Genomic DNA, 21,575 nt, shown 5'->3' with positions numbered 1-21,575 from the left:
GGACCCAAGTCCCATCAAAGTCAAATTTATGGCCATATTGCAGGCAATGACGTGCTATGTCTCACTCAGTCACCTTTCCAAGCCTAATTGCTCTATCATGTTCACCTCGTCGTCGTTTCAAATTTTTTCCAGGTTCACCATTGTAGAATTGGTCATAGTCTTTGCATGATAGATGGTAAACTACTCCAGATTTATCACCAGTTGGTATTGGTCCTTTAGTTTTGAGATGGCATTACTGATGGTGCGTAGAGGCTTGTAGGCTACACCAATCCATGCACCACGTACTATCCTGCCAATCCTTTCAGAAAGGCCTCGGTAGTATGACAGTACACAGTGCCCAAGTGTGTCTGGCTCCTTGTATTCTGTCTGTTTTTGGTTCTTCCAAGGTGGGGAGTATCCCCTTCCAAAAATCGCCTCCACACACCATCAGTAATGTCATCTCAAAACTAAAGGACCCAATACCAACTGGTGATAAATCTGGAGTACTTTACCATTCATCATGCAAAAACTGTGACCAATTCTACAATGGTGAAACTGGAAGAAATTTAAAACAATTGCTCGATGAACATGATAGAGCAATTCGGTTTGGAAAAGTGACCCAGTCAGCCATAGCACGTCATTGCCTGCAATCTGGCCATAAGTTTGACTTTGATGGGACCCGTGTCCGACACACTACATCTAACAAACGACACATGTTGATCTTCGACACATCTTCGTGGGGTGCCACCAAAACTGATCAATCTGATGTCTGAACTCAACTCTGGTACTGAGAGTGCTGTGAGATGTAGTGGTACCATCTCTGACTTATTTCCAGTTGTCACTGGAGTTCGTCAGGGGTGTGTCCTGGCCCCCACACTTTTCAGCACTTTTATGGACTGGATTCTAGGGAGGATGTTGGAGAGATCAAGCTGCGGTGCATCGTTTGGGAATGTCAAGTTCTCTCACCTTCATTTCGCAGATGATGCAGTCATCTTTGCGGAGACTTTAGATCTTTTTGGGGACCCTCGAGGTGCTGAATGAGGAGTTGGAGCCCCTGGGATTATGGGTTTCCTGGATCAAAACTAAGATGCAGGCTTTCAATGACATCTTGGATGCTGCTGTCCTGTCCGTGCCTGTTTGTGGTGAGCATGTTGAGGTCGTGGAGAGATTCACTTACCTTGGCACTGATATTCATGTTTCTGCTGGCTGTGAGTCGGAGGTCAATAGACGTCTGGGTCGGGCCTGGGGAGTCATGGATTCACTGGATCATGGGGTGTGGCGCTGCCGGTACCTGTGCGGGAGGACGAAAGTCCGAGTCTTCAAATCCTTGGTGCTTCCAGTCTTGCTCTATGGATGCGAGACTTGGACTCTGACCAAGGATCTGAGATGGAGACTTAATTCCTTTGGTACCAGGTCTCTTCGGAAAATCCTTGGCTATCGTTGTTCGGACTTTGTGTCCAACGAGCAGTTGCTGAGAGAGGCTCAAATGAGATTTGTTACCTGCATAGTCCGTGAGCGTCAGCTGCGGCTGTATGGACATGTGGCTCGTTTTCCTGACGCTGATCCTGCTCACCAGATTCTCTCAGCGAGGGAGTCTCCTGAGTGGAGGAGGCCAATTGGCTGACCACGTGCCTCATGGTTGCAGCAGGTTGATCGGCATCTCAAGGAGATGGGGATGGGCCAGGCATCTGCCTGGGGGATGGCCAGACGGAGGCCCCTGGAGTACCGGCGGAAAGTGGACGCAGCGACGCGCTGCTCTGGCGCATGCTCCCATCCCTGACCTGACCTGAGCTGTCCTCTCCTGACTGCACCATGAAGTGTGTGTGTGTGTGTGTGTGTGTGTGTGTGTGTGTGTGTGTGTGTGTGTGTGTGTGTGTGTGTGTGTGTGTGTGTGTGCGCGCGCGTGTGCATGCGTGTGTGTGTGTGCGTGCGCATGTGCATGCAAGTGCGTGTGTGCGTGCGCGTGTGCATGCAAGTGCGCGTGTGCATGCAAGCGCGAACGCGCACCATGCATATGTATGCTCTCTCTGGGGTGAGTATTGGAGAATCTTCTTTGACAATATTCGACTCAATAGGCATCGGAAGGTACCCACGCACTTGTGCCAATGAGAACACCATCTTCAATTCCTACATTAATTTGGACCACTACCCTAACATCACCCAGCCATATATCTGAAACTGGGTTGGAGATCCACATTTCAGCAAGACAATGATCCGAAGTACAAAGATAAAGCTACACTGCAGTGGCTGAATAAGAGGAAAATAAATGTTCTTGAGTGGCTCAAAGTCCTATCTTGAACCCAAGTGAACATTTAAGGTGACACTTGAAGATTGGAGTCCATCGATGATCTGCATCAAACTTGGCAGAAGTAAAGCTATTTTCACGTGAAGAATGGGCAAAGATTTCACCATCTCACTGTGCAAAGCTGGTAGAGAACTACCCAAAAAGACTCATTGCAGTCATTGCTGCAAAAGGTGTTTCCACCAAGTACTGCGTAAGGAGTTGAATACTTTTCCAACCAGTTAATCTTGATTTGTACATGGTTTTTGCAGGTATTCCTGATATGTTACCTCCTTCAACTATAAGTGTTTCAGATGATCTCTTCAGTTACGAATAACAAAAAGTTCATTTGGAAAAATTGTTTCTACATAATTAGCAACTCATCTCAATGTGGCATTATTGATCGGGGGTGAATACTTTTGCAGGCCACTGTACATGAATAGGATTTTCCAGAGTCAGAGATATTGATGAAGATCAGGAATAGAACTGAGCACAGAACACTGCCTTGTGGTACTCCAGCTTTGACAGGGAGAGGAGATGAAAGGATTCTGTTTAGTGCCACATGTTGGCGACTTAGAGTAGAAGAAATAATGTTTTATTTGACGTTTACATAAGGTTTACACTTTGTATCCCACTGATAGGCCAGATCTAAATCTTGACCTAAACCAAAATCTAATCAGCTTTTTCTTGCCACCTAACCAACTCATCCACCAAGTTTTGTCATAATCCGTCCAAAACTTTATGAAATACCATATCATGTTATATATCGGTTTTTGCTCCATCTCTGAATGGTGAAGAATCACTTCGAAAATTAAAAATTCTCATATCTGCATCAACATACTGATCTTCACCTGAACTGAAACAATTCTTCCTTGTCACACCGCCAACCTATCCACCAAGTTTCACCTGAATCCGTCCACAACCTTTTGAGATATCCTGCTCACATACAAATAGACAGGGGTGAAAACATAACCTCCATCCACCTTAGGCAGCATAGGTAAAAAGTGTCATTGTGTGCTGTTACAGTGCCCAGCTTTTAAATTCCTGCCGTGGATTTACACTGGCACACCAACAGCCTTTGGAGCATATTTTTCCCAGAAGCTGCTTTGGCAGCGTCTAATCTCCTGCTGGAGAATGCACTTCACAATGACAAGGCCATCCTTTTAAAGAACAAGCATCATCTTTTTACAAAATATAATACCTGTAGCTAGCTAGCCACACACTCGCACTTTCTCTGTGTGAATCACATGGGATAAGTGAAGATTGATTAATACATGTTCGTGATATTCGCCAGTAGTACGAACGTGCACTTCTGCAGACTACAATCATTTACCAAGTGAATTTGAAACCTATTAACATAATTTCTGGTGTTTGAAATTCCCTTAAAAAAATATACAGAATCCTTTTGTTTATTTATTTATTTTGAGTGTACAACTGAACTAAACTGTATAATCTCACTCTGACTCGTGATGAGGGCATCAAATGTGCAGAGTAGCATATGGTTATTGTTAGATATGTGGAGGAACTGCAGGAGGAGATTGGTGTGCAAATGAGCTTGATGGGGAGATTGGTGAAATGCTGGCTGAGATGGGCTGGACACTTGGTGTGGATGGGAGAAGAGAGAATGGCAAAGAAAGTGGATAGGTTGAGGGAGCAAGGTAGGAGGAAAAGAGGATGACCGTGGTTAAGATGGGAGAATTGTGTGAGGAGGGATGTCAGTAAGGAGGGGTGGTTGGAGAGTGGAGACAGCTGGCTGAGGACAGAGGGAAGTGGAGGAGTATTGTGATCGAGGCAGGGCAGAAGCTTGGTGCCATTAGACCCCACCCCTGATAAAGGAAGGAGGAGGAGGAGGAGAAGAAGAAGAAGAACAAGATGTGGATATTATGTCCCTGGCTTTGTGAAATTGACAGTAATTCACGAAAAGAGTGCACCATGTCTGATTCAGTGCAAATTACAAAGCGACTTAGGTGAATGTGTTCGTGTGCGAGCTCTTTGTGGCTTTCACTCAATTGAAAAAAAAACCTCGAGCGATTCTTGGGCAATACCCCAGTAAACTCGAGTCAAATCGACCGGTTCCACACACAGGCGAATTGCTCCAGTGTATGGCTCACTTAACAGTACAATGCTCATCATGTGTTGTTGTTCGTCTTTCGGCTGCTCCCGTTAGGGGTCGCCACAGCGGATCATGCGTTATGATCCGCATACTGATTTGGCATAGGTTTTTACGCCGGATGCCCTTCCTGACGCAACCCTGGTCGCCTCTTACGACACAGCGATAAGGATTGGGTTTCGCCATGATTCCGGGCTGCCCTACATCCTCTCGTAGCGCGGCCCAGCGCAGAGCTCCCGTCCTCAAGCGATCCTCCAACCCAAGCCTCCGAGTAGCCGGATTACAGGCACATGCTACTACGCCCGGTCAATGCTCATCATGTGTATAAGGTGCTTATTAGCCCCAAACCGGGCATCAACTCGACTGGAGGCTTGTATTTTGGGTCGTGTCAGTCCGATTGCCCATCCGGGGCCTCCACTCAAAATGACAGGATGCACTTCTTCCACATTTGACACATGTACGCAATAATATCTGGGCATGATGCACGTCAAAATATTTTGGGATCGGTGCCAAAGTCATGGGACTCAAGATTTCATTTATGAATTTTGGAAATTGAAAAAAAACAACCTTTCATGAGAGAATACTACAGAATTGTAATGTTTCCAGGAACTATTATTTATTTACATACACTTTACCTTCTCCACGACCAACACACAACTTTGAATTACTTATTTATATATATATATATATATATATATATATATATATATATATATATATATATATATATATATATATATATATATATATATATATATATATATATATATATATTGTTACGAATTTGGAATTCAATCGCACACAACAGACAGGTTCCCTGAGTCAGCAATGTCGATAAGTGCATGTTCCCGAGATAGCTCACCTTCCATTGTTTAAATGTTTTGAAATCGATTAGATGCGCTGCGGATCGATTTAATAGTTAGGGAGCAAACAATGGAGACCTCCCTCCCCCTCTTCTGTGAAGAGGAAGAAGAACCCTGCGGTGACGTCAACAACTCCCTCCCACCCATGGTTGAGCGGGGGAGGGGGGGTGGATCACGAGGGCATGAGTCACGCCGGGTGCGGGGGAGGGGGTGCAAATGATAAAGAGGACATCTTTTCTTTGTTCAAAAAGGGTCCCAAAAAGAGTTCGTAAAAGTCCCGTGAAAAGAGTTCGTGGGAGTCCCGTGGTAGGGCTGAGTTCGTGGGCTGAGTCCAGTGGGAGTCTCGTGGTAGGGCTGAGTTCATGGGCTGAGTTCGTGGGAGTCCCGTGGCAGAGTTTGTGTGCTGAGTCCCGTGGGAGGAGTAAGCTTTTTGCTTCGGCAGTTGGGGGAGTCCCGTGTAAAAGAGTTCGTGGGAGTCCCGTGGTAGGGCTGAGCTCGTGGGCTGAGTTTCGTGAAAGTCCCGTGAAAAGAGTTTTGTGAAAGTCCCTTGTGAAGAGCTCGTGGGAGTCCCGTGGTAGGACTGAGTTTGTGGGCTGAGTTTGTGGGAGTCCCGTGGCAGAGGTCGTGTGCTGAGTCCCGTGGGAGGAGTAAGCTTTTTGCTTCGGCAGTTGGGGGAGTCGGGAGGAAGCCAGAAGCCAAGGAGCTGCGTGGAAGTCCGGGCGTCGCGAAGGAGACGCGAGCTGGAGGGGCAGCCTTGTCTGCTGTGTCGCGCAAACCGCGCATTCGTGTGGAGAGAGCCGGAGAGAGCTCGCCTGCCACACGGAAGGCCCGAGCTCGACCGCGGCTACGCTAACTGCTGTGGGGACGGGACGTCGCGAGTCGCCCAAGCCAGACACCACGAGGGTGCAGGTAACCTGCAATGGTCTCGTGGGACTCGTTCGGTCTGCCAAGTCCCACGCCATAAAGACCCAAGAGGTCCAGTCTGACCCCATTGCCTTTGATGGGGTCTTTTTCTTGCTTTTCTTTCGAATGAATGTTGTGGCGCTGAGTCCCGTAAGTAAAACTGTGTAAGTGACTGTACATTAATAATTGCTTATAGACGGTTGTAGTTCTTTTGTCGTGCTTTTGTTGCTTGTTTTATTGCATACGTGTTTCATTATAATAAATGTCCTTGTGTAAATGTAAACCTGCTCGTTTCGTCCATTCCCTCATTGACTGAACATTTCGTGTGTTGGGAGTTAGAAAGCCGTTGGTTTGCCGTAATAGGGGGACATTTGGACCGACGGTTCTCGGCGATTACGCCGCTCGGAATCGCGCACGGACAGGCTCGCCTCGGCAGTTTGTTCCGTACGAGTTCCGTCGAGGGTGGAATACCCCGGTAGTTGGATCACGTGGGTATTTAGGTACATTGAAGATTGGCAATCGACCCTACCCCACGTGTAAATAAGAACAGAGTTCAATTTGTTCGACCACTTTATTAGTGTGGAACGACAATAATCAAACAAGTATTGAACAGGTTGAAACGCCCACAACATCTCTGGCTCCGGCTCAGGCTGCGCATGCGCACTGGCACAGGGGACCGTCTATATGTAGAAGTACCCTAAAGTACAATGTTCTCTATCTCCCTCCGAGTCTTTATTATGTTAATAGATAAAGGCTGAGAAAATATTAAGTTTAATGAATGAACAAAAGTTGATATCGCCCATCGTGTTACTATTCCATGGAGTAGTCCTTGTGCCAGGCAGGCACGCTTGTCGCTCTGGTGGATCGGCGTTGACCTGTTGCTGGTGCTGGTGGTGTCACATCGGGCCCCAGTGGGGATGGGGTTCTCTGGGTTTCAGGGGCCGATGGTGGCGTCTGAAGGATCGCGCCCCTCGGTGTGCCTCGTCCTGGTGCTGCTGGCATGTCTGAAACGGGTGTCGTCTTGCGCCGGGGTATGTATACTGACGTCAGTGCCGGCGTGGGCCCCGTTGGCGTCGCAGATGTCACGGGTTCGCTGTCGAGGTCAGGCAGTTGCGGTGTTACAACGGGTGCAGGTACAGTGATGCGGGTTGCTAGATCATCATAGATAGACCGGGGTGGCAGCTGGTCATTGCGAACTGGGTTAAACTTGCGCAGGAATTTCCTGTTCCGAAGTGTGACTCTGCCCGAGCCGTCGATCTTGATCACATATTGGTCGTGTTGGCGTACCTCCACGATACTGCCTGTCTTGTCCCATTTTTTTGGGTGGGGTCCTGTCTGGTTCTGTACGCGGACTTGTTTCCCTACAGCAAGTGGCGGAAGGCGTTTGGTGTGTTCTGCCCAGGTGTCAGCTGTGCGGATATGACGTTTGCGGAGGGCCTCCTCCCTCGCTTTCAGGGTCTCATGCCAAGTGTCGTGCGGTCTGTACTTCCCGGGGATAATTGGGATGAAATCGCGTATCAGGCGGCCGAAGACACACATTGCCGGGGAGATCTTCGTGTCAGGGTCAGGCGTGTTACGATATTGTAGTATCGCTCTCTGCACAGCGTCAGTGTCAAGTTCTCCCTGCGGGCTGGTGTTGTCCGTGACACGTCGTTTCATTGTCTTAACTCCAATCTCCGCGCGACAGTTGCTGTGAGGGAAGGCCACCGATGACAAGCGGTGGTGTATGCCCCATCTGTGCAGGAATGACCTGGTCTCGGCGGAGGTGAACTCCGGTCCCCCATCCGATGCGAGCTCTTCTGGCGTCCCGTACGTCACGAAGGTGCGACGTAAGTGGTTTATGAGTCCGGCGGCGCCACCCGTCGACTTTGAGATGATCGGCCAGTTCGAGTATCTGTCCACCGTCACAAGGTAGTGTGCAACCCTGTGTACAAAGAAGTCTGAGCACACTGCCTGAAAGGGGTAAACGACCGGGATAGGTGGAGTTGGTGGCGCTCCAGGCTGTGATGGTGCCATCCGGTGGCAGTGTTCGCAGTTTTTCCGAGTGGCGCTGATGTCGGCCGACATGCCTGGCCAGAATACAGAGGATTCTGCGCGGGCAGTCATCATTGATACGCCCTGGTGGGCAGCGTGTAGGGCGCTCAGCACATCGCTGCGGAGTGAGGGTGGTATGACTACTCGGTCCTTGTATAGGATCACTCCATCTGTCGATGTAATTAATGTTCTCGCGGTACTGGTGATAGTCGCGAATTGTCTCTGGCATCTCGATTTTTGAGTCGGGGATGCCGTTCATTGTCATTCCCTCTAATATGTGCATATCGCCATCGCTGCTGGTGGCTTCCCTGACGCGATCCCATGTTACTGATCGCAATGATTCGAGGCCCGTGGCGCACCATGCCAGGTTGTTCTCCTCGACGTCGTCGTCATACTCCGGCTCAGTTTGGCGTAGGAGGGACAGGACGTCGGTGTGCGTGCTTGGTTGGAGGTGGGTCGCTATGGTGGCATTGTCATCTGGAAGGTTCATGAGTGGAGGTCGCGTGGTGCCGACCGGCCTGCGCGACATGGTATCTGCCGCCTTGTTCTTCATGCCCGGGATATGTATGATGCGGAAGCGATAACGCAGGGTCTTCTCCTTGAGGTTCCTGAGGCGGGGGTTGGGTATGTCGTCAAGTGCTCTGTCTGCAAGGAGTTTCAGCAGTGGTTTGGGGTCTACCGCAACGATCAGGTTCTCGCAGCCCAGTACGAAGTAGCGCGCCTTGTCCAAGGCGTCCGCGACTGCGAGAGCCTCGCCCTCTATAGGCGCGTATCTGGATTCTGCCGCATGTGTAAATCTGCTGCCGACCAGGGTTATTTTCCATCCATCAGTGCAGCAGAATGGTCTAACTGGCACGCATCAGCAGTGCTTTTGAAGCAACCAGAATCCGATTCCCTCCTTCGACCAGTCCGTGGCGATGCATGTTGACTTAGTTTTGTCAAATATGCGGACACCGTGTTCGATTTCTTGTACGATCACGTCTTTCGACTCGCGGAATATGTCCTCTAACTCCATGGACCACTGGAAGCGTTCTCCACTTTTCAGGAGCTTCCGGAATGGCTTCATTCGTTCGGCCATACTAAAGGCGTACGCCACCTGGTTGACAAGCCCGAACCACGATCTGACGTCGGTGATGTTACGTGGTTGTGGGAAATCGTGGATTGCTTCCAGGTAGCGGCTGCACGGTCGCACGTCGGTCATGGTGATCGTGAAGCCCGCGAAGTCCACCGTGGGTGCGCTGAAGACAAACTTCTCCGGGTTGAGGATGATTCCATTCCGGCCGCATATATCCAGCCATTGGACCGCCTGGAAGTAGCTCCCGTCAATCGTGTCTGACCATAGTAGCATGTCATCTACGCACTCGGTCTTGTTACCAATGTCCGCGACGATCTCATCGTATCGTCGTGAGTAACCGTCCCCCGATGCCAGATACCCCTGTGGGGCAGATAGGTAGCGCCCCCATGGAGTGATGAAGGTCGTCTTGTGGCGGTCGTCCTCATGTAGGCAGATGCTATGGTAACCGTTCCATGCGTCGAATACTGCCTTGCGCTTCCCGTTAGGTACGCGTCTCGCCTGGTGGAACGGGGATTGGGTGTGGTGGGTCTCGCGGAACGCATGCTTGTTCAAGGCCTGAAAGTCGACGGTGCGTCGCGGGTTGCCATTCTTTTTCGCGCAAATTACCATGCAGTGACACCATGTCACCGGCGTGCCGACGGGTAGTCCTCCAACACGCCGAGCCAAACGTCCTGGTCGAGGCCTGCTTTTACCTCATCTTGCCAATGTATGGCCACGGAGATTGGAGTGTGATGGGCAACCGGTGTCGCGTTCTCACTGAGCATAAGACGTAGTGGTGGGCCAGTCATTCTCGGTAGTGGCTGGTGTGAGCACGTGTAGAATGTGCTCTGAGCATACATCCTGAGTAAGTGTGACTGTAGTGCCTCTCTGTTGGCCTCGGTCGCCGACATGGGGAGTGCGGTCGGCTTGGTCGGTGGCTCCGCACGTCGCGGGCAGTCACACAATTCCGAGGTCGTCAGATTCACCTCTCCGAGTGTCGGGAATCTGTCCGAGATCATGCCCAGGTCCATGCAGGCCACGCGGGAGAGGAATATGCGGTCTGAAGAGTCCGTCACGTACGCGATTTGGCGAGTCTCCAATCTCCAAGCGTCGTCACTGTTACCGGCGAATCTGACCACCACGGCTCCGAGGATACGAATTCCTTTGTTGTTTGCGGCCTTCATGGTCATGGATACAGGTATGAGGTCCTCGGTATTCAAGCCCATTTGTTGGACGACTTTAATGCCGATCAGGCAGCTCTTGCACCCCGTGTCTGCCATAGCGGGTAGGGTTACCGCGCGGGTGTGTTTCAGGAGGTTAAAACCCAGCGCTTTGTAATCCTCGCGCTTGTTGGTGAGAGTGAGGTTGATGTATGGCTGCGGGTCGGATACGCGTTTCATCCACTTATCGCACATATCATCGTACAGGTGGTGAGCGAGGGGAAGTCTGCGTATTTCGTCCTCTGTGCTGGCCATGGTGACCGTGCATAGCCCGACGAAGGCTGCCGTCTGCTCGTCGTACATCCTGTCGGTCTCCTTGGATGGGGGTCTAGCCGATCGGCCGCCCAGGCATGCCTTGTCGAGGTGATTCTGGCGGCCACACTTCCGGCACTTTTTACCGTATCCGGGGCACTCGGCGCATCTGGCGCGCCATTGAGGCGTTTTGCCGTGGCCCACCTCGCCGCAGTAGATGCATACTCCTTCGGGCTTGGCCTTCGGTTTTTCCGGCCTGGCTCCTACTCTGGCGCGGATGTCCTGTCGCTTTCCCCGCCGATACGAACTACTGATCGCGTCCGTGCTCTGAGTGTCAAGCAGGCGCGATGCCGAGCGTTTTCCAGACTCTTTGACCTCGATATACTCTATCATGTCCTTTAATGGCATGTCCTCGTTCTTCTCACCGAGTAGGTCAAGTTGTATTGCTTGGTCCGCGATGCCACGAGCAACCACGTTGCGCAATATCTCTTCCGTGAAGTCGTTGACCTGATCGCACCCCGCCTTGGTGCACTTCATTTCATACTTGCATGTGTCCGCCTGCCCCTTGATGCGGGCGTGGAACGACCGGACAGGCTCCTCGTGTCCCTGCCGCATGTTAGACAGGGCCACTCGAGCTACCATCGTGTTCTCCGTCCGGACGGCGAGCGCCTTCATGGCGGCGAGGACGTCTTCTTCATCGCTGCCCACGAGGCTCCTACCCGCCGCGCGAGTGAGGTCCTTTCTCAGCTCCTCCTCACAGCACTCCAGTAGCTGCGCGACTATGTCGGGTCCGACAAGCTTAGTACCTGTTTTGTATTCGCCCCAGCGGGTTATGAAGTACGACCAGGCCTCGCCTGTTCCAGCCAGTGCTATGGAGGGACGCTTGAGTTTCTCCATCTTGGCATTCGAGCTCGCTGCCCTGGGGGCGGCGACGTGCACAGTGGCGTGTATACTCAGCATGGCCGCCATCACTGCCGCCTCTGCGTGTGTAGTCATATAGTCACAACCCTCGATCGGGCACTTTGCTTCCACCGGCGCCATAGGAACAGTTATTCTGGAGTAAATGTTCTATTTTCGGTGATGCACACGTGTGTACAGTGTCCTGGGGGCGAAGATTGGGTACAGTACCCGAGAAATCCAAACTCACTGTCGACGTTCTCGTGGTCCGTTTTCACCCAGTCGTGTCCTCCTCAGCACCGACGATCTTTACTCGACTGCATCAAGTTGTTTGATTAAAATAAGAACAGAGTTCAATTTGTTCGACCACTTTATTAGCATGGAACGACAATAATTATCAAACAAGTATTGAACAGGTTGAAACGCCCACAACATCTCTGGCTCCGGCTCAGGCTGCGCATGCACACTGGCACAGGGGCCGTCTATATGTAGAAGTACCGTAAAGTACAATGTTCTCTAACGTGATCTGCCCATTGACATATTTCGGTTCTTGTACCAGGACCCGTCGATTGGAGTTATCCGGGCGGCGATCTATATTCCGGGCGATCGGTCGGGCCGACTCGACTTGCGGCTCCGTTCAGAGCGGTCGGTTGGCGGCCGACCCCCGGCCAGTAACAACTGGTAGTCAGGAGTGGGGTGTGAACCGATCCACCTCCGTAAATTTGTAGGTTCGAATCCGCAACAACTGGTTGTCAGGAGTGCGATTCGGCCCCCTCCGCCTCCGTAGCAAAATTCACGGAGTCGGATCAGGGGTATACGGAGCAAACTCCCCCCCCCCGTTTCCCCAAATTACGAGCGTTATAAATTTTATTACCAGCACGTAAAATGTTCAGCAAAGGAGGGATTAGAAATGGATTTGGAAATGTTAGAATCTATGGCTCAGGACGAAATGACTATGCAGGACACTCCCATTATGCAGGTTAACTCTTCCCCGCAAATAAATGCAGAGTCCGTAATGTGCGCAGCGGCTGGGGCCGCGGTGTATGACACCCCCCTCCCCTCCTCCCAGACCCGTCGCTATGGGGGGGGCATTTGGGTGCAATGCCCCCCCATGGCGCATCTGGTGCCCCCCCCCACTTGTACGCCACCCATTTATGCCCTGTTGCACCATGTGAACAACTTGGTGTTTAAGGACGAGCGCTCACTGTGAACTTGCTGTTTAAGAGTTCACCTGTGTGAACTAAAACCCTTATTTCAGATGTTCAACGTGGTGAATAATGAGGCCTTCTTGGATAAACTGTTCTTTAATGATATCCTTCTTTGAACAACAGTCAAGAGATAAGTGTGCGCTTCCCAGTGCATCTCCAAAAGCAATTGGCAAGACAATACAGTCCAAGACCACAAGATAAAAGATAATAACGCAAGCACCAACGCCAGCAGCCAAGACCTCGTGTCGAATATCGATGTTGTGGGTAGTTTTATATATATATATATATATATATATATATATATATATATATATATATATATATATATATATATATATATATATATATATATATATATATATATATATATATATATATATATATATCGTGGATCATTTAGTTTTAAGGAATAGCCAATCAGCGTATTCGATATGGAGGCCCTATTGAGCAGGTTACCTGATTGGTTGTAAGTTAGGTATAAATGTAATATAGTCATAATATGATTAAGGAAAAGACATAAATTAACATAATTAAAGATGAAGTGCACGTGCACCACGTAACCTTCACAACCCATCAACCCTCCATCTTACAAAAGTAATTTTATAATAAAAATTTAAAATATGTGTGTTTGCAATCGTGCTTACATTTGAAATTATGCAGATAATACCTGTTTTTGATGGATGCATCATTTAATAAATAAAACCGCCAACCGTCAAATCTCGCGAGTCGCGAGATTATTGACCCGAGTCGCGAGAGACGAATCACAGAGCACGAGCTCGCAGCAGGAGAAAAAGACGTGGATGATGAATATACGAAAATGGCTCAGAAAAGGAAAAAATGCAAGCGACGAAAATAAAGATGATGAAAGACATGTTGTGGGAGGAGTTGGAGGAGGAGGAAAAGACGATCATGTCGATGAAATACCGACAGAAGCTGGCCAACCTGGCCAAGCCAGCAACGTCAGCCCTGCGGCTGTAGCCCCAGCGCAGGCAGCCGAGTTTCCACGCTCGGCGGCGGCCTCGGGGTCGGGTGTGACTGTCAAGCCGCTTCCCGATGATCTTGGAAGTGAGAGACCGAATCAAGTTGTTCTATAGCGGTACCCTGGCCATCTGTTGCAGAACAAGAGCCGCTCGTTTGTGTCCTCGTGGTACCAGACAAATGAATGGCTGGAATACAGTGTGCAGACAGATGCAGCATTCTGCTATCCATGTCGGAAGTTTAACACCACACGCGGCCCAGTGGACTCCACTTTCACAGTGCGAGGCCACCGGAATTGGAAACATGCCGTTGAGAAAGGCAGGGGGTTTCACAAACACGCAACTTCAAAGGAACATTTAACTTGTGTTTTGAGGTGGAAGGAGAATGAGACGCATCGATTGTGGTGAGGAGATTTCCACACTCCTCAATGCTGACCAGCTAAATAGAAACCGGTACTATGTGTCTGCTCTTATAGATGTGGGATTTGTCGCCGAAAATCAGATACCTTTTAGAGGGAGCCTTGATAATTTTGAAGATATGTCAGACGGGCACAGTGGGCTCTTCCTCTCGCTTTTTAACTACACTCTCAAAAAAGACACCGAGCTAGCCGAAATAATCAAGCATATCCCACGAAACGCAAGCTATACTGGTCCGGAAATGCAGAATGAACTGATCTGCACTTTGAGTAATGTTGTGACGGATGCCATCGTGGAAGAAGTAGGCACTTCATGGTTTAACATCAAGGTGGATGGGACGAGGGACCCCACTGAATGTGAGAACATATCAATCATCATTCGCTTTGTATCGGCATCAAATGAAGCAACAGAGCGTCTACTCACAATAGCGACAGCCGACGCTGGAGGTGAAAAAACATTGACAGACCTAATAATTGCAGAGATGACAAAAACAGGACTTGACACGTCAAAAATATTAAGTCAGGTGTACGACGGGGCTTCGGTAATGGCTGGGAAGCACGGTGGGGTGCAAAAGTTGTTGCAAGAGATATTGGAAAGAGAAATCCCCTATGTGCACTGCTTAAATCACCAACTCCATCTGGTAGTTATCCACGCACTGGCAGCAGAGAAAGCTGTCACTGATTTCCTCGGGGTTTGTTGTTGCCTGTACAAATTCTTCAGAAAGCCCACTGTTGCTGCACAGTATAAAGGTGAGCGGTTAAAACGACTTCTTGATCAAAGGTGGATGGGACATTTAGCCACCGTGTCTGTGTTCATAGGATCTTTTAAGGATATCGCATCCTTACTGTCGGAGATTGATGCAGAGCGCGCCTACGGTGCAGAGATGAGGATGGGGGCTATTGGGCTTTTGCGGGAAGTCTCTGGACCTGCCTTCATGTTCATTGCTATCTTTGCACAAAAACTGCTGATGCTGTTAGATGGCCCTAACAGACTCTTGCAGGCAGAGGACATGGACTTGCTAACGGGGTTGGAACTGGTGGCGAGTGCTACGGAGTGCGTGAAGAAACTCCGCTCTGAGGATGAATTCACTGATCTGTGGAACAAGGCCAACGATGCGCGTACTTCTACACCTGCACCACCAAAAACGGAGACGCACAATGCATAAGAACTTGGAACAGTTTGTAGTTTTGGAGACTACAGGACAAAACAACGACAATGACAAGACGGAACTGCAGAGGGTTTTTTACAGCGCAATTGACTCTGTGCTTGGAGAGATCTCTCAGCGCTTCAGTGAGCGCAACACACAACTCGCCCGTTCACTAGCTGCCTTGAATCCTGAAAATAGCACGTTTTTGGATCCCCACTTGCTCCAGCACATCATGACATTAACAAAGTCAACCATCAGTGAAACAGAGTGTGTGGTTGCAAAGCAGTTTATTCGCTCACAGTCAGAAAAGCAGCCAAACGAGAGATGGACAACACAAAAACTCCTCTCAACATACCACAAAACGCTGGAAGCCATGCCAAGTGTAGTGACTGCTATGAGACTTGGACTAACATTTGGTGCGTCCACTGCCATGTGTGAAAACTCATTCTCAACATTGAGGAATGTCTTCACTGACCATCGACAGTCCATGCGCCATGCACGCAAGGCACAACTGGTACAGCTGGCCTTCGAGAGAGACCTCACATGTAAATGCCTGAATGAATGGAAGGAGAAGGTCCTCAGAAGATTCCACACCGAGACATGTCGCCTGCAGCTCTTCTGACAGCGAGTACAGTGGTATAAAAACTATACGAGGAGTTCAGATTGTGTGTGACTGCTGGTGATGCATGTGTGGTTGTGGTTGCAGTGTGGTTGTGGTCAGCACCCGCCGTGGTCGGTTTCTTTGTACTTCTGATGTTTAAGTTAAATGTTGTGTTTGGTGCTTTGCATATCCCATATCTAGTGCTTTGTGCATAACCTTACCTCTGTGTAATTGACTGCTTTAAATGCGGACCTTGTGGTATCTTCAGGCTGGTCGTATTTGCTGTTGATAGTTTAACGTGATGATCGCAGGTCATAGCCTACTGTATCTTATTTCAAAGTGCACTGATTCTGGTGCCAACCTCCCCTGTTTAGTTATTGTATCTCTGGTGTATTAATTTTCTAATGCCAATTCTTCACAACACCTTGTATAAGTGCACCTGAATTGGTGCCAATTGTCTAATCATTGAATATCTGCATTGTGAATGTGCCAGTTTGTTGCGGCTCTCCTGCATTCGAATAATTTTAGGCCAAAAACATCGGAACATATTAAATCTAGCTGAGATTAATTTGGTTAATATGCGACGGCAACCTCAGTATAGATGTGTCAATGCTGCATGAATACAATAGTATACCGGGTTATCAAAAATATTTAATATAATAATTGTGCCCCCCATCCAGTTCATATTCCCCCCTTAATACTGAGCCCTGGCTACGGGCCTGTCTCCGTCAAAATCCCTCCTCAGTCCCCGTCAGATCCGCGCCCGGTAATGGCGAAGCGACTGCCACCGGGCCACCTGACATGGGCCAGCTATTAGAAATATTGCTGGCAAAAATGGATGAGAATGTGCAAACGCTGCGGGGTGAAATGCAGAGCATGGGGCGAGGCCTGCAGGAGGGCATAAAGGCAATTGCGTGCAGTGAAACGCGGACAACGGTGTGCAAAATGGCGGCACCACGTGGCAGCTCGACCGAACCGACAAGGGGGAGTGTGGACTGTGTCGGCCCCGCGGTGGAGGACAAAATTCGGGAGACGCGTTGGGCGAGACTCGTGCAGGTGACGGAAAAGGTGACGGTGACACAGAGGGAAAAATTAAATGAGGTGACTGAGACATGCAGGACGAGACACGTGGAGGTGACTGAGAAATGTACGGAGACGCAGGAGACAAAGGAAGGAACACCAGAGCCACGGGGAATAGAACAGGAAACAGAGACGAAAAGCCAGGAAGAAACGGAAATAATAAATGAGGTGACTGAGATAAAGCAAGTAGAGGAGAAACTCCAGGTAAATGACGAGCACACACAGGTATGGATAGTGAGGGACAATGGGGTTGAGCTGGGGGAGTGTTTTGTGACCCGGTGCGAGCAGCAGGATGGCCTCCTTCAGGAACAAGGTGAGGGACTGTGCCCCCTTGAGGCGGATCGCGACGAGGAAGAGCCCGGTCGAGCCTTGCGAGGTAAAGGGGGCGAGTGCTGTGAATGGGTGCACGCGGAGCTTGGGGGTTATGGAAACCCCAGGACCCCTTGAGGTGGTGCTAATTCCCAGCGTGGTTGTTCTGGTGTGTGTGGTGTCAAAATGTGTGTTTGCGAATGTGCCGAAATGCGTGCTTTCCAGCACGCATAGTGTGGATGAAACACCGTGTGTGTATGAAGCACCGTGTGTGTATGAAACACCGTGTGTGGAAGAGACCCCGTGTGTGAGTGGTGTGGTCACGAGTGTACCGGGGTGCGTGCTTCCCAGCACTCCGTGTGTGAATGAAGCACCGCGTGTCAGAGAGGCCGTGTGTGTGAGTGAAACGGTCTGTGTGGATGAAGCTTCACCTGCCGGCCTGTTGTGCTGCAGCTGCCTGTTCTGCATGGGCTTACCTTGCCATGCCTAGTTGCCTGCCTCTGCCATGACCCCATGCCTGCTAGCCCTTGTTTGCGTTTGCTTCTGTGTCCATCCATCACCATGCGTGCCAGGACCATCCAGTTTTGTGAGGACTGCCCTGCAGGCAGCCTGTGCATCCAGTCCATTTTTTGTGTTTTGCGACCTCCATACACCAAGTATATTTCACCACTGCCAACATACCATCTTGAATTATTTATTCATTTATATACAGTACCTTTCACTTTTCCACAACCTTCATGTATTTTATTTATTTGTTTATTGAGTAAGTTTAATGTAAATTCTGCACGTCCCATTTTAAAGGTGCTGTTAGGACTTACATCATTGTTATGATTGATTCTTCAGTACATTTTAGCTACATCTACTTGTAAGTTCGGAATTTCTTAATTTTTACCTCTGCCACCTAAGGTGTATGGAGGTTATGTTTTCACCCCTGTCTGTTTGTCTTTCTGTTTGTCTGTGAACAGGATATATCAAAAAGTTGTCGATGGATCCGGATGAAATTTGGTGGATTGGTTTGTTGTGTGACAAGGACGAACTGAATCGATTTTGGTGAAGATCCGGATCCAGATGCGGGGAAATTTTAAAGTGCTTCTTAACCATTGAGAGATTAGGCCAAAAACGATATATCGCACGATATCTCAAAAAGTTGTGGACGGATTATATCAAAATTAGGTTGGGTAGGTGACAAGAACAAGCCGATTAGGTTGTGGTCCAGGTCTGGATCCAGATGCAGCCTATCAATGGGATACAAAACGTGGATGCATGCGTACCTCTCTGCCAGGAGTGTCATTCTAGTTGACAATTTCTCTTCACCCATTGCTCTGTTGATAAATCCATCATTGAAAATGTGTGTTCATGCTTGCCATTCTTTACGGTCTGCATAGAGCAATGTAAAGCATTCCCATTGCTTCAATGCCAACCTTGTGTTAGCAGCTCTCAAGATACACATATCATCAGCAACAAAGGAAGTTCTGGATCTGCTGGGGTCTTTTCAACTGGAGCTTCGTGGAGAAGTTGAGATAAAGGTAGAGACAAGCAAGCATGCCTGTTTCATTCTACACTTGGTTGTTCCTACCTTCGAAGCTAATTTGTGTAATTCAAACAACTGTTTGCCAATACATCATTGAGGATCGCATTTATGAGAAATATCTCCAGATGTATGTAGTGCACATACACGCATGAGCAGTGAGCACTTTTTTTTCTTTGCAGGGGAAGGGGAAGATGACAACCTACTGGCTGATAGGTGAAGATGAAGAAGGAGACGAGTCATGGTCTTGATTTGGGACAAGCTTGTTGGGACAAGCGACATATAGCCACAGTGCAGACAAACAAAAAGAAGACGACATGAATTGCTGACGCTACTTTTCTAGTACCGTCCTCTTCAGCTGAAGATTTGCAGCACTGTCCTGGTATACAAGCCTTTCACAGTGCCTTGCAAGTTAATTGAATACGAGGCTAAAGCAGTTGACATCATGCGAAACACGTAATGGCTGGATGTGCCCAACAAGGGAATCATGTGGAAATTTGTGAAGCAGTATATTAGCATTCAAATGCTTGTGGGTTGAGGGAAAACAACAATGAGCCGAATTGCTTGGACATAGCAAAGTTGTTACGACTTTACAAGGAATGTGGGCAGATTGCCATTGGTACTTTAAATAGAAACCAAAAATATATAAGTAAAAAAACCTTTACTTTTTCACTGTGGTCCCATAAGATTCCCAATGCACATAAGCACCACCAAAGTGGCTGTTAAATTATAAAGATCCCATTTCAAACACAGCTGCTGTGGGGATTTTTATTTATTTTTACAGTGTTCAAGTCTCATGGAGGAACTTTTCTGCTGCTTTTGCGTTTTCATGAATCTATAGACTGGATGAAAATGAGGACCGTAGCAGTTATGGTAAAAGTTGTAGAACCAAATGTTTCAACCATCAAGTCTGTTTCTACTCACTTCCTGATCCCCCCCCCCACCTATTCCCCTCTCCGCTTCTTTCCATTCTGATTGTTTTTGTAAGAATGGATATTTCGTCCCAAAAGGCTTTTCTATCGTTACAGTTGGACGTGGTTTGCTCATCGAATTGAAACCTTATCCGGTAACAAAAGGTGTCGGGTCAATTATTAGTCTTTTACACCTTTCCAGCAAAATCCATCTGTCTATTATGAAATAATAATGCATTTCCCTTTGTCGTGAAAGACAGCAGTTCACACATGACATGTGAACACCTAGGAGTGTGAATCGGTTTTAAAAAAGCACAAGAGGTGTAGCCCGATCAGCAACCTCACTCTGAGATGTCAGGCCGATGACCCGATGTCGAAGAATACCCGAGAAAACCAGACTATGTGCTACCCACAGTTTAAATAGGAATTGTAATTTGCTCAGGGTACCAGCAATGACTCGCTGTTCACGAATGCCATCGTGGGATCTTTTACATCCACCAATGTCCAGTCCTGGCAGACATGTCCTCTGGCTAAACGTCCATCTGATGGTCAGTACACACATCCATGCATCGCTCTGCACGTGAAACACCAGGGTGACAGTTTATAACTGGGTCGAGATTCGAACCCAGGCCAGACAGTCCAAAGGCGAGTGTACGCACTTATAACCTGCCAACCCACTACACAGCAAGTCTTTATCTAGCTTCCAATGGCATTTTCTTACCATTTTAGTTACTTTTTGAAACCAAACAAACTTCAGATGTATAATTTCAAGACCAGTGCATCCAAAGCCGAACATCCTTTTATCACTCTCATTGCCATCATTGGCAGCTCATTTCAGGGATGATGCATGTAGTCCAAAGCAACGAAAAGTTGAGCTCCTCCAGAATAACGTCACGGTCCTCACAGTTGAGCCACAAGTCTCATGGGATGCTTTCACAAATTGATGCTTGCAATTGATGAACGAGTCGGTCATGTTGCCATAATATAACTAAGATTAACAGTACAGCTTTAATTATTTCATACTGTACTGTGTACAAGTGCTTTATCTCTACCCTGACACAGAGTTTGGAAGTCAATGATAAAAGGACATGACTGTGATGAATGAAAGATTTCAGAAATCTTTCAGTTTGAAACATTTGTCTTGCAATACTATCAGCGTATAAACTTTCTTTGTATATAAAAAACATGCATATATAAACTCTACTTTATCCTTGTAAATACTGTATATAGAGCTTTTATCCACAAATATTTGCAGAAAACTTAAATGCCAAAGCTTGTGCTTTGTATTTTACCTCACTGCCAAGCTGCCAATCTGTGCTTGTTTTGGAATCAAGATGACAAAGCCTAATAAATAAATAAATAAAAGACTTTGCCACTCTTTAGTGCAGAGTTACTGTTTGATTGAGAACAGCAGAACACGTTCAATTTTCTGTCGGTACATAACTAATGGTTTAGTAATGCAGGGCAGAAAAAGAACCTCTGGACAGGACCTTGGGATGCGATTGCACGGGTCACGTGTTCAATGGATATTATTAATTTATTCGACTTACTCTTTTATGATGGACTTTTAAGGCATTTTCTTCTCATTGTGATGTACCATACTCTGTTACAGAGTGTCAGTGCTGCCAAAGCAGTTTCTTGGCAAGGGTTAACCTGGGTGGTTTGCCATTGCCTTCAAAGCAGTAGTTATGGCAGTAATTTGTAATTTGTTCATGGTGCCGCTGATAGCTCTCCTACTCTTCATGAAGAACAACGTGGGATTTTTAACATCTACCAACTCACACTGGCAGACGGGACGCCCAGT

At 48.2% G+C, this 21,575-nt stretch overlaps 1 protein-coding gene across 4 annotated transcripts in view; it reads left to right on the top strand.

The window, feature by feature from the left end:
- The window catches only part of LOC147020253 (atrial natriuretic peptide receptor 1-like), a 252,988-nt gene extending 231,835 nt beyond the window's left edge, over positions 1–21,153 (top strand). For all 4 annotated transcript variants that reach the window (XM_085895487.1, XM_085895485.1, XM_085895483.1 and 1 more), the window contains 2 exons: positions 18,767–18,858; positions 19,043–21,153. In XM_085895487.1, coding sequence (XP_085751613.1) covers positions 18,767–18,858; positions 19,043–19,111 — 161 coding nt within the window. In that variant the 3' untranslated portion in view covers positions 19,112–21,153. The remainder of the gene's footprint in view (positions 1–18,766; positions 18,859–19,042) is intronic.
- The last annotated feature ends 422 nt before the right edge of the window (positions 21,154–21,575 follow it).

The sequence above is a fragment of the Eptatretus burgeri genome, chromosome 9 (genome assembly GCF_056783735.1).
Source record: "Eptatretus burgeri isolate ZD-2024b chromosome 9, Ebu_testis_v1, whole genome shotgun sequence".
Classification (NCBI taxonomy): Eukaryota; Metazoa; Chordata; class Myxini; order Myxiniformes; family Myxinidae; genus Eptatretus; species Eptatretus burgeri.
The sequence above is the reverse complement of the archived record's forward strand: the minus strand, read 5'-3'. Positions and strand labels throughout refer to the sequence as shown.